Source organism: Phascolarctos cinereus, unplaced genomic scaffold (genome assembly GCF_003287225.1).
Source record: "Phascolarctos cinereus isolate Bilbo 61053 unplaced genomic scaffold, phaCin_HiC Scaffold_726;HRSCAF=1367, whole genome shotgun sequence".
NCBI classification, from domain to species: domain Eukaryota; kingdom Metazoa; phylum Chordata; class Mammalia; order Diprotodontia; family Phascolarctidae; genus Phascolarctos; species Phascolarctos cinereus.
The window spans coordinates 285,567,485-285,580,932 of record NW_027556098.1 but is presented as its reverse complement, the minus strand read 5'-3'; the positions used below and the strand labels follow the sequence as shown (position 1 = coordinate 285,580,932).

Genomic DNA, 13,448 nt, shown 5'->3' with positions numbered 1-13,448 from the left:
TGAAATAAAATATCTATGTTAGGGGAGAAATGAGGTTTTTTCTTAGCCTTCAGCTGAAGCAGAACCATACGTGATATATTCGTTATGATTTTTTAAAAAGCATTTGTTAAAATGCTTAATTCTTTATGGATCTGAGAAGAAAGTCTAGTGAATAAATATGTGGTAACAGGAAGAAAAGAAAATCGAAAAGAAAAGAGGCAGTGTAGGAAGTATGGATTTCCTTAGAAGACCTTCTAGTATGTAACTGCTATGTATATCAAATTTGCGCATGATAGAATTGGGATCTAAAAGATGTCAAAAAACTGGAATTATGGGTTAAATTAAGAGGATCAAATCTATAAGCAATAAACAAAATCTACATAACAATTCATATAAAAGAGACTTTGTATTTTCTTGCCTCTTTTCTTCATCTTTGCCCAAAGACGTGATTCCTTAAAAATTATTGACAGTTTGTTCGAGAATCATGCCTGTGAATTCTTTCATTCTCTTAAAGTATAAACTAAGTAACTTGAAATCCCTGAGACTAGATACTTATTTTCTTACTCCTCTGGAGTCTTCCTTGCTAGCCATTTTTGTTCTGTCCTTCTTAGCCCAGTGATCATTCTACTTGGTGGAGAAAACAGAAGTAAAAATGTGGACTCTAAATTCAATGTAAACCAGCAGTGTGAGGGAGTAAAGCCAAAATAGCTAATGGGATTTTGATCCTTTGAAAGATATGATTCCCTTTCACTAACACAAATTGGATTTCCTTTAAAACCATGGCCTAAAAATTTATTATCTGGTCAACCTTCTCGTGAAAAGGCTTTTGACATTTAGTCAGGGTTGCACAAACCATCGAGAGATGCACAAACCATTGCCAGACGTTACTGGCTTGGTAAAAACTACTGGAGCTCGGGTTCTGTTGCCATAGCTTTTGAGAACCTAAGGTAACCTCCATGCCAAGATTAGGTGTCAGAGTATGACTTTATTAATATTATCATCAATATATTAATATTAATTATTATCAATATTAGTAATTATTAATATTAAATAAATAAAACTTTGCATTCACATAGTGTTTTCAGAGAACTTTCATAGACCTATCTTATTTAATACTCATAACTCTGGGAACTTTTTTCATTTTACCTAAGAGGAAGTAGGGGCTCAGAGTGATTTGTGACTTGACCAGTGTTTTGTATCAAACAAAAGGCAGAGTGGACACTAGAAGACTGGGAGGAAACATTATAGCTATCTTCAGGTATTTTGAAGGGCTGCATATCCATAAGGAAGTATGCTACTTGTTTAGTTTAGCAGTTAGGATCAATGAATAGAAATAAGATTCTAATTCAATAAAAAAATAATATTCTAACAATAGAATGATTTACCTTATTAAGCAGTGATGTGGCACAGACTAGATAACCACTTGTCAGAGGTGTTGTGGAAGAGATTGTATGAGTGGAAGGCTGGGCCATGTGGACTTTTACGATCATTTGGCTACTAAGAAAGAGTCTGAGTGAAAGACCTTTGGGCTTTAAGAACAACAAACGGGGCAGCTAGGTGGTGCAGTGGATAGAGCACTGGCCCTGAAGTCAGGAGTACCTGAGTTCAAATCTGGCCTCAGACCAAGCACTTGACACTTAGTAGCTGTGTGACCCTGGGCAAGTCACTTAACCCCAATTGTACAAACAGACTCCCGTTAAGTTATATCCATGAACCACTGAGAATAATTTTTTTTTTGTGGGCAATCGGGGTTAAGTGACTCGCTCAGAGTCACACAGCTAGTAAATATCAAGTGTCTGAGGTAGGATTTGAACTCAGATCCTCATGACTCCAAGGCCAGAGCTCTATTCACTGCGCCACCTAGCTGCCCTTGAGAATGAATGTTTTAAAAATGCTATGTGATTATAACCTGTGAACTCTTTTCATTTTCAGCCAAAGATGTTACTTATATATGTCCATTCACTGGGGCTGTACGAGGAACTTTGACTGTTACAAATTACCGGTTATATTTCAAAAGCATGGAAAGGGTAAGGCTTACATAATAAGATCCTGATAATGTTCTTGATGTTTCTAATTAAGATTATTTTGCTATGCAATGAATTATAAATTTTTTCCCTCTTAGTTTTAGTGAATAACACCTTTTCTCCTCCAACCCCCAGGATCCTCCATTTGTTTTAGATGCTTCACTTGGTGTGATCAGTAGAGTAGAAAAAATTGGTGGTGCTTCTAGTCGAGGTGAAAATTCTTATGGACTAGAAACTGTATGCAAGGCAAGTTTCCTTATTTCTTCATTCTGATTTGAAATTTTTTCTTAAAAGGAATATTTATTTTTTTTCCCAGAAAACAATGAAGTTCATTTTAGAAATAAAGCTATGTAATAATATTAATTAACTTCAGGAGTAGTGCTGATAAAATTTGGTAAGTAGCAGATAGGAGCATAAATGCATATGAACTTAATTCATTTAGTATTTATTGTCTATAATGTATGTGATAATTTTTGAGGAACTATATCCATAACTGTGATTTGGTAAAAACAAAAGTATACCAAAAAAGCAGTAGCAGCAAAGGAAACAGTTCTCATTTTGATATTTATATTTTAATCATTCACTTTTTTTGGTATCAAAAACCATTTTTAGTGGGTTTTTTTTCTACTGAAATTTAGAAATCTTTAATTAGCTATATTGGCAAAAATGAAAAACTTAGTTCTTATTCTTCACCCTTTTTGTCTCATAAAGAGTGGTAGAAAAATAGGATATAATTCTTTCACTGAGTTGTAACTATGCTGATACTTGGTGGTACTTCTAAAATATGCTAAAATTTAAATTCATTTGTCATATATGAGCCATTTATTAATTTGTATTTTTTGCCTTTCATTGTTTCATTCATTTCAAATTGTCTGAATCTCGTCCCTCTAGTCTCACATCTTTTATGTGTTTATTTGGAGGGATACCCTGCCAATGTATAGGAAAGAGGCTTATGGTTAGTATTCTTTCTGGTGCCTACCTTAGTAATTTTTTTGATAAATGTTTTGCAGTCCCCTTTAAAAAGTTCCTGTGAATCTGATAGTTTTTTATGGCTTTCCAGTGAAATGCTCTTTTATTTTATTAGGTATCAAGTAGAATTTTTAGGTTCCTTAGTAGTCTTTATTTGGTCTAAAATGAGCAGTGCTTTGGAGAGTTTTGAAAGAGTGAAAGGGGCAAATGCTGCCCCATTCCTTATTTTCAAAGTGCTTTTCACTATAATCTCAACAACAACATCACTAGTTTGTTGTATTTCTAATAGGGTTAATGAAATAATTCTAAATTTCTTTGTTTATTACAAGAACATTTATTGAAAAAAGAACAGTAGTAGACCTAGGTTCATGTCTCGAGTTATCCTAGATTCTTCCTTATCTCTTACCCTTACCCTTGTCCACAAAATCTGTTGCATCCTTCCCCTCCACCCCACATAACCACCATCATTTAGTGCCTCATCACTTCTTATCAATAATGTTCTAAAAACCTTCCTTACTGGACTCCCTACTTTTAGTTCTTCCTCATTCCAGTCTCCTCCAAAATAGCTGCCAAAAAAGATTTTCTTACAGCACAGTTCTGACCATGTTCCCTACTCAGGGGTCTCCACTGTTTCCCTGTTATTTCTACAATAAAATGCAAACTCCTCCATCCTCCCCCGCCTCTCCCTGCTCCCCAAGTCTGGATCTAATCTACTTTTTCATTCTTGTTTCTTCGATAGTCCAGCCGGATTAGACTATCAGCTCATCCTCAAACTTGATATTCCATCTCCCACCTATTGTCATCTCCTCTAGCTTGAATACTCCATTCCCATCCCCACATCACCTCTCAGTACTCCTTTCTTTTGTGCTCAGGGAGGGAGGGAATAAGCATTTATTAAGTGCCTACTGTATGTCAATACTAAGCACTTTACAAATATTATCTTATTTGATCCTCACAACAACCCTGGAAGGTAGGTGTTATTATTATCTCCATTTTATAGCTGAGGAAACTGAGGCAGATAGTGGTTAAATGAATTGCCCAAGGTCACACAGCTAATAAATGTCTGAGACTTCAGGCCCAGTTCTTTGTCCACTCTGCCACTGGCTCAGGTGCTATCTCCTCACAAATCCTTTTCTAATTTCCTTGAATTATTAATGATGTATTCCTCTTCAGTTATGCTTTTACTTGCCTGTGTACATGTTGCATCCCCCAGTATATAAATGCAAATGCTTTGAGAGCATAGACTTCCATTTTTGTCATTACTTAGCTCAGAGTCTTACACATAGTTGGTCACTTAATAAATACTTGTTGAAGCTTTCTTGGACAATTTTTTAAAGAGGTCCTAAAGAGTTCTTTAAATTCTCAGAAGACAAAGTTGTCACTTTTATGTTTAATAGTTTTTGTATTTAGCATGCATTGCCATTTTAGATCTAATTTATGATACAATCAAGTTGTATTTTTAATATGTTGCATATGTACTTTATTATATTTTGAATCTTCTTTATATAATTAATCATTGCAGAGAAGCAGCATGATAGTAATTAGAACACTAGACTTCTAGTCAGGAAGAACTGAAGTCAAAATCTACCTCGAACACTTAGCAGATTGTGGCCCAGGCTAGTCACTTAACCTCTTTGAGCTGATTTGTACTCATTTGTAAAATAGGGATAATAACACCTATCTCATAGGGTTGTTCTGAAGATCAAATAAGTTAATATATATAAAGCACTGTATAAAATGTTAGCTATCTTATTTTAAGTTACAGAACAAATGTCAATCTATTGGTGGAGGGGGTTCTTTACTGAGAGCTCCCTATACTGATGACATCATAGATCCAGTCCCACCACCCGCCCACAAGTCCTTCAAACCCTGTGTATTAGAGTACTTGTATATAATGATACAACTTTGGATAATCTGGTGTTGAAATTGTGGTTAGTTATTAATTAGCTGGAAGCATGTTCAAGACTTGACCATAAATCAAGGCATGAGCTTTGGCTTGAGAAAAAAATGCTTTCTTGAGTACAGGAATATAAGGTGATTCCAAACCTTTGGGTCCAGCCTGACTATCTGTGATCTCCTTTGTCCCAAAAATAGCATTGCCACCCACAACTGAAAAACTTTCTATTTTTAGCACTAGATGGTTATAGACTGGATAAAGCTGTGCATGGAATTGGTGAGACAGAGACCCATGAACAGCAGCAGTTTCCCCTAGTCCATCAGGAAGATGCTAGTGAAAAGAAGATACAGTGAAAATGAGTGCCAGGGAGGATGTAATGGATAAGAGAAGTTAAAAGAATTAATTGGAAGAGACTCATGAAGAAGCCATTCTCATAAGGAAGGCATAATGGGAAAAAGAAAAAGAACCATGTGATTTTGATATCTATCATGTAAGGTACTAGGCTTTGGTTTTGGTTATAAAACTTTGGTTGATTGATTTAGTTCCTAAATCTTTTGTAGGATATTCGGAATTTACGGTTTGCTCATAAACCAGAAGGACGAACTAGAAGATCCATATTTGAGAATCTAATGAAATATGCATTTCCTGTGTCCAATAACTTGGTAAGATGTTTCTTCTGCCACAGACATTCATATAGTAATTACTTTAAGGGTTTGTGATTTCATTTTTATGGATTTTACTGATTACAGATAGCTAACAGACTTGATCACTCAGCTACTGCTTTCTTCAAGATTACTAACAATCTCTTGCTTGCTAAATGTGATCATTTTCTTAGTCCTCAGCCTTCTTGACCTTTACGGCATTTTGATACCTTTGATCCAATCTTGTACCTGAAACCCTCTCTCCCTTGAATAGTTTTGTTTGGTTTGTTTGTTTTTGGACTCTTACTACCTTTTTGGCTGTTCTGTCTTAGATATCTTTGCATCATCAGTGTCCCTTCCCGTTAACCTTAGGCAACCACCAAAGCTCTTTTCTCTCTATATGGTGTTTCAGAGATTCCATCACCTACCATGGGTTCATCACTATACAAATGACTCCCCAAAGCTTTATATCCAGCTTAGTTTTGGACTCAGCATGTTCAAACCAAAACTTTTATTCACCCAAACGAAAACCTTTTCCTTTCTTCTCTATTTTTTTTTGTCAAGGACACCCCAATATTTCCAGTTATTCCATTCTCAACCTTGGAGTGGCCAATTTTATGAGGAGCCCTCCAAACTTTAGGTGGGTCAGTCTTCAGGTAAGGGGTCGGTAGATAGCCCCTCTCTGGTCTTCATTTGAAGCTTTTTCAGCTGGCTAGGGCTTATCTAGCCTTGTGATTTACAGGCAGATTGTTCCAATATCCAGTTTTACCTCCACCATATCATGTAACATCAGGGTGAAACTTAAGTGAGGATTTTTTTTCCTGAGAAAAAAAATAGAAAAATCTTTCTCTTCAGAGTGTTTTTGAGATGAAAAATAATGTGCATATTCTTATATAAAGTTAAAATAGAGCTTATTCTATCAAAATGTTTGGCAATAGTATAACACTTTGGTTTTCATGCTGTAAAAATGAGAAACTAGTATCCATTTACATACTTTGTGGTAGAATGTTTACATTAAACGTATCTACTTAAGCAAATTTCTAATATGTATGATACCATATATTACTTAATTTGAAGAGATGCCTTTTTACATACTTTTTATTACTTAAAGACATAACATATTTCACAAACCTTTTGTCTCTGTAATTCAGCAAGAGGTACTGAAGTAAGGCATATGCCTAAGTGCTTTGGATATACTCATTGTATGTTTCTGATCTGATGTATTGAGAGTCATGATAAAATGGAACAATGGTTTGTCATATGTGCAGTTAAGTTATAACAAGATAAATGGTAAATCTTTATAAGCAACTTACTGTTATTATTCTTTTGTAGCCTCTCTTTGCATTTGAATACAAAGAGATATTTTCAGAAAATGGGTGGAAGTTGTATGACCCTTTTTTGGAATACCGAAGGCAGGTAAGCCCTTCCCTTTTTTGAACTTGATTAGTAGAATAAAAACTCTTCGTTCAACTAATAACTAATAATCTTGGGCCATTATTTAGGCCCATCAAGAGATTTTTATCTGCTTTTCCAGATTGTGTTAAAGATCTTCTATGAATCTTTGTTGACTTAAGCAGAGTTTTAAAACAAATTTGATTGTTTCAAGAATATTGAACAGTTTTTATGTTAAAAGAAATGAAGTTGATTTTGGCCTTCAGTATTGTTCACTCAGATTATTTTGATTCTGCATTTTATATTCTGAGAATAGTTAGAAAGGTTAGGTTCTTTTTAAGCCCACATGAAGTTTAGGGAAAATGATAGTTAAAATGCAGAGTAGTATTGAGGTAAAGGTTTAAGGGTTATTAATTGATTTGCCTGAATTGGTTAATCACCCCAAAATGGTTCCATCCCCTTTCTTTGGCAGTTCTTTATTTTATTTTTAATTTATTTTTGGTGAGGCAATTGGGGTTAAGTGACTTGCCTAGGGTCACACAGCTAGTAAGTGTTAAGTGTCTGAGTTCGAATTTGAACTCAGGTCCTCCTGACTCCATGGCTGGTGCTCTATTCTGTGTGCCACCTAGCTGCCCCTTGGCAGTTCTTTAGCCAGAGGTTCATAGAGTTGGAAGGGACCTTAAAGGTCATCTTCTCCAGGTCTTTACAGTATCCTTAAAAGTAGTTATCCAGCCAAGAGGAAGACCTGCCTTGCTAGAGGACTTCACTACCTGTGAGATAGCCCGCTTGTTTCAATTTCTGACAGTTTTGATTATTAGGAAATTATTCCTTAAATTGAATCCTATTCTGCCTCTTTTTTACATCTGTCCTTTTGACTTAGTTGTGTCCTCTGGGACCAAGTGAAATAACTATTTGTTACTGCAAGAGTGGTATAGTGGATAAAGAATTAGGGTTGGAGTCAGAAAGACCTGAATATGAATCCTTCCTCTGACACTTCCTGGTTGTGTGATCATGGGCAAGTCATTTAACTTTTCTGAGCATCAGACCAGCCATGTTTCATTCTCTGGCCTTTGCCTGCCATGATTTAGCCCCTTTTTTCCTCTTCTCTCATGGCTCTCTTTTCCCTTTGGTGAGTTCTTCCTGAAATTTCCATTTTGAGAAAGGGCCCAGATCAGCCATCCCTCATTCTCAGGATTTTGACAGCATGTACTTTTGCAGGTATTTCTTTCCTCTAACTCCTTTCAGCTTCCTTTTTTGTGTTATCTTCCCCTGTTAGAATTGTAAGCTTCTTGAGAGCAAGGACTATTTTTCTTTTTGCTTGTATTTGTATCCTCAGTGCTTAGCATAGTGCCTGGCACATGGTAAATGTTTAATAAATGCTCATTAACTTGATTTATGAAAGAAATTATCACATGTATGATGTCAAGTGATAACTCTCTGAACCAGCAAACAAGAATTGTAATTAAAAGAATTCAGCAAATTTAATTTTCTAGTCAGCCTAAGACTAATAAATATAATGTTTTCACTTAATAAATGCTTTATTTATTCTTTCCCACCTTTTCTTGGATTCTCTGTGTACTCTGGAAGAGTGTATCACAAATAGTTTTGTACCAACTATATTTTCTGTACCACCTTGAAAAACACTCCTTTCTAAAAACATTTTAAGTCAGGCTGACTAAATGTTTTTTAGTTGGTAGATAATCTTTTGGGGGGGGTAGAGGGTGGGGAACACAATGGTTGGAAGTTGAGTCAGTGGCATTTCAGAATCACCCTCCATGAAGCATGAGGGGAATATGTATCTTTGTGGTAGGACCCAGGAGTCATCTGTGAGAGTAGGAGTTGAGAAAACAATCCCATGTATAAGATAGCTCTTGGGGTATGGCGGTGAAGGTACTAGTATCCTGATTAAATAATAAGTCTACAAAGATTTGAGTGTGTAACAATGTGCATTTAATTAGCCAACTAATATTTGTTAAAACTCTTCCCTCTTAGTTATGTATTGTTTCATAAGAAAATAAAAATAACAATATTTTTTGATCAATTATCTGAAACTTAAAAAGTTGTTTAAAACTACATTATGGACTCAAGTGAAAAGCAGTCAAGCTTTAAATATGAATGTCAGTAAAAATGGAAAATGTAGCTGAGTGCTTTAGTGCAGTGATGTAATGATGCTTATTATGCCAAATGCATCGTTACTTGTGAAAAGTTAGTGGGCCAATGGCGTAAAGGTCATCCTACCCAGCAAGGCTGTTGTATATGACTTCGGAATAGAGTAAAGTAGTACTTAATGCTTTTTTTTTTCATACTGAAACCCCTTTGAGGCTATTGCTTCCTCTTCCCCATGTTGACTGACTATATAGCTTGATAACAATAACAACAGAAAGAAGGGCAGTGATGGAATAGAAACTATATTCTGAGAAGGATTCAGACTTTCAAAGCTGTTTCCGTGTGTCCCTACTCTGATCCATTTTCCATAGCTTTGCCAGATTATCTTCTTTAAAACTCCAGTATTGGTTAGGTCACCTGCCTGCTTGAAGACATGCACTGTTGCTTACCTAATAAAGTCCAAACTCCTTAGCCTGGCAATTAAGACCTGGCAGTTTGGCTTCATCTGACCTCTTCAGTCTCCCTTCCCATAGCTTTTTTTCCAGGGTGTCATTTGTTCCAACCAGGACATTCCCTGAGCTTTTCAGATGTGTCCTGCACTCCCCTGGCTCCATTCCTTTGCTTAGTATGACCTTCACCCTAAGTTCTGTCTTTCCAAATCTTTTCCTTCTTTGGAGGCCCAGCTTAAGCACTATCTCTTCCTTGGTACTTTCTTCGATTTCCCTGTCTGGAAGTAATCTGTCCCTCCTCTGAACTACCATAGCCCTTTGTATCTCTCTTGGTGCCCTTTCGATTCTTTGTCCTTTTATTTTTATACTTGTGTTATCTCTCCCACTAGACCATAAGCTCCATGAGGGCTAGAACTATTATTCTTCTTTGTATTGCTTGCACTATTCATTTCTTGAATGAATAGGTGGTAGATGAGAATAATAATAATGCTTTGTCAATTTGGTTATGAAATTAATTTTCCATAGTGAATAATTATGAGCAGCAAATACTTTCTCTGGTCCTGTTCACCATGACATTATTCTCTTTAATTAAAGTGCCTGATTAGGTGCTATTTGTAATACAAATAGCAAAGGGAGAGTATAATTGAAATGACTTGTTGTAACTGATCTCTTCACAGATCAGTTGATTGGATCAGTAGGTCTTCATAGATCTGTTTTTCTGATGTTCATTCACTCTTTCCCCGCCTCCATTTTCTTGCATTTATCAGAAATTACCAACTCTCTTCCTTATGTAAAACATCATAATCATTCCACTTGAAAAAATCACTTCAATTTCTAAATCACCCATCAAAATAATACAACATAATATAAGATCCTAGATCTTGAAGGAGTAAAGGTGGTAAAAGAGTGAGCATGATAACCAACACTTTATATTACTGTGTTCAGAGCACTACTTTTTACTTGATAATTCACTGTTTGTTAAACTTTAATTTTGCCTATAGTAAAATTGTATCTTTGTTCCAGATGACTGGGTTCTTACCTAAGCTCTGTGATTTAGTCTATAGGAGGCAAAGGATAGATAGGAAGAGGAAGTATAGACAATAAGGAGTAAAGGATGATGTGCTGATGGAAAAGTAAACATGAGACAAAATCAAGCATGGTGCAAATTGTAGTTAAGAAGAGATGAAGAAGTTGTTGATAGGGTTGATATAATCACAGGGAAGAGGTCATATTTGATTTGTTGAATTTCCTAAACAGCACTTACAGACTCTGCACTTCTTCTTCCAGGGTGTTCCCCCCACCCCCATCCCCACTGCCAAGTTGGATCCCCCAAACTTGGCTTCTGTATCCTCTTGGGCTCTAAGGGTAATCCTGAGGTGTTAAGGCAGGATGTCTTTTCAAGTGATACAATTCATGATCCCCAGTGTGCCTCCCATGATTACTGGTTGATACCAATTAATTGGGCTAACTTAATTAGCTTTTAAAAAGGAGTATTTTACTAAGATGGTTTTTACTAAAACCAGTTGGTACAAAATATCCCCCCTAAATCTTTGATACATTCTTCCACTAATAATAATATAGTGCTTAAGCTCAGAGAGCATATGTGACCAAAAAAATGGGGTGGGGGTAACTCACAGACCTTGTTTCTGGAAGCCCTACCCCGCCTTAGTGAGCTACTTGTGAAGTTCCTGTTGGCATGGTATGTTTTGGGTTTTTTTTTTTCTTGGCACCTCATGGAATTCTGAAGCCCACCATTTGCTCAGTGTATATAGTGAGTCCTTAAGCTTCTGATGCAAACGCTGCTAGAAGCTACTGCTATTCTGGACATGATTCCAGGATGCTGATGAAAAGTTTCAAATTCCCCAATTCTCTTTCAAAGGCTTTTTCATTCCCCAAAAGTGACTCCTTTTCAGGCTTGACTAGAACGGTTCTCTTTTCTCCATTATCAGATTCTTGAATCTTAGATTCTAAACTCGCTTACCAGTTTTATACAATTCTTAGAAGGCATGGACAAGTCTCCTCAACCAATTGCAAAGACTGCCTGTCATACCTATTTGAAATGCCCCTGATTGGTTCAATGCACATGTTCTCACTTGCTAAGCATACCGGGGCTAAGTGGTGATTAATTAACTCATTCTACCCTCACCCTTATACCTGAATGCCCTCTTGGGACTCCTGGTAACCAATTTGGGAAACACTAACTTACAGTAGAGTACTTTCTAATAACCTGTCTTCTCTTTTACACAATTGGGGTACCAGCTAGTGAAGCAGAATGTTAATTCTAACTGGTCAACAATATGATTTATTTTAGGTCTTTGAGGAAAAAAGTGAAGCATTTTGTAAGCATAAAGTGCTATATAAATGTTAGTTATTATCACGAGACAGCAGGTTTCATATAATTAGCTAGAGAATTTTGAAGTTTTATGAATTCTTTTGCTGACTTTGTTTTTTGTCTATGGTTTCTCTCATTTGTTAGGAGATGTTGAATATGAATGATCTTATTTGACAGTTATAAGAATTAATGAATGAAATATATTTTAAAATTTTGAAAACTTAGTAATTTAGTAGTAAAAACACTTAGTAAAAAAAGCTTGAAAACTTAGTAATTTACCACATTGTTGAAAGTGAGATGATTTAAATTTTTTAGTCTCCTCTAATCTTTCCATAACTATGCTTACTGTTAGCTGCAATTACCTGGATTCCTAACATTTTTGCTAATTACTACTTATGATATAGAGGAATAAGAAATCAGTTAAGTGCCTACTATATCCTAGACACTGTGAGTGAAAAAACAAAAACTATTAAACACAATCTTTAACCTAAAGGATTGAAGACATAGGCTTTGTCTAACAATCTCTTTGGGGAAGTAAGAACTATATGCAGAAAATAAGATTTTATAGCCAGTTAATAAATCAGAACAATTTACTAATTTGTAAGCTCCCTGAAGATGGAAATAGACATTATTCATTCTTTTTTTCTATTTCCCAGGAGCACCTAGGACATAATGTGCATTGATTGGGCATTATTTAGTTGGTTGAATGAATGGATGTATAATTTATTATTAAGATGAAAGAAAAGATGTTATAGATTTCTAAATTAGACTACATAAACCTAGAAGCCAAGTTAGTATAGGCATGCCATCATCTCAGTAGCTGAGAGGCTGTACCATGAAGGTAAGAAGGATTGTCTTGAATATAAATAGTCCCTGGCTCAGGATTGGTCTGTTTGCTTCTCTTTTGTTTCCTTTGGAACTTTTGGTCAGGTAATAACTTACCAATTGTTTTATTTAAAATGTAGGGAATTCCCAATGAAAGCTGGAGAATTACAAAGATTAATGAACGTTATGAGTTATGTGATACATATCCCTCCCTCTTGGTTGTGCCAGCAAATATTCCAGATGAGGAACTGAAGAGAGTGGCATCTTTCAGATCAAGGGGCCGTATCCCAGTAAGTTTGAAGCTTTGCTGTGGTTTTGCAAATGCCTTTGTATTATGTATAATGCCAAGATTAGAGGATGGTAGAATTTGAGATCTCATACAAATAACAAGACAGAGACAGAGATGGAGGATAAACGTAGTTGTAGCAGTAGGACTTTTACTAGCAAAATTGAAGAACAGGTTATTTAGGAAAACTAATACCAGAGAAAAAACTTAGATTAAAGAAACAGTCTGGGAGGATAGTATAGTTCTTGCTAAATCCTATACAGAATTGCTAGCGTTTTTCCTCAAAAACAAAGTCCAATGAATTATTCACAATTTCTTTATTTTAAATTCATTCTTCAGTCTCAGTGATGAATACTCTCACCTTAAGCTCTAGATCTATTGATGAAAGCTGTTAAGTGGCTGTACATATTTGTATTCAATGACTGGATCATGAAATGTCACCTTCCAGAAAGATCAGCTGGAATAATTTTAAAAAAAATTGAGTACAGTATTCACAGTGTCTGAAGTCCCTACATTTCAGAAGCTTCATATGCATGAAGAAAAAGGAA

General features: G+C 35.7%; 1 protein-coding gene across 3 annotated transcripts in view; it reads left to right on the top strand.

Annotated features, from left to right (window-relative positions):
- MTMR2 (myotubularin related protein 2) overlaps positions 1 to 13,448 on the top strand; it is a 106,102-nt gene that overhangs the window by 66,239 nt on the left and 26,415 nt on the right. For all 3 annotated transcript variants that reach the window (XM_078147158.1, XM_021000657.2, XM_078147157.1), the window contains exons 4-8: positions 1,912 to 2,006; positions 2,139 to 2,249; positions 5,430 to 5,531; positions 6,843 to 6,926; positions 12,755 to 12,904. In XM_078147158.1, the coding sequence (XP_078003284.1) occupies positions 1,912 to 2,006; positions 2,139 to 2,249; positions 5,430 to 5,531; positions 6,843 to 6,926; positions 12,755 to 12,904 (542 nt within the window). The remainder of the gene's footprint in view (positions 1 to 1,911; positions 2,007 to 2,138; positions 2,250 to 5,429; positions 5,532 to 6,842; positions 6,927 to 12,754; positions 12,905 to 13,448) is intronic.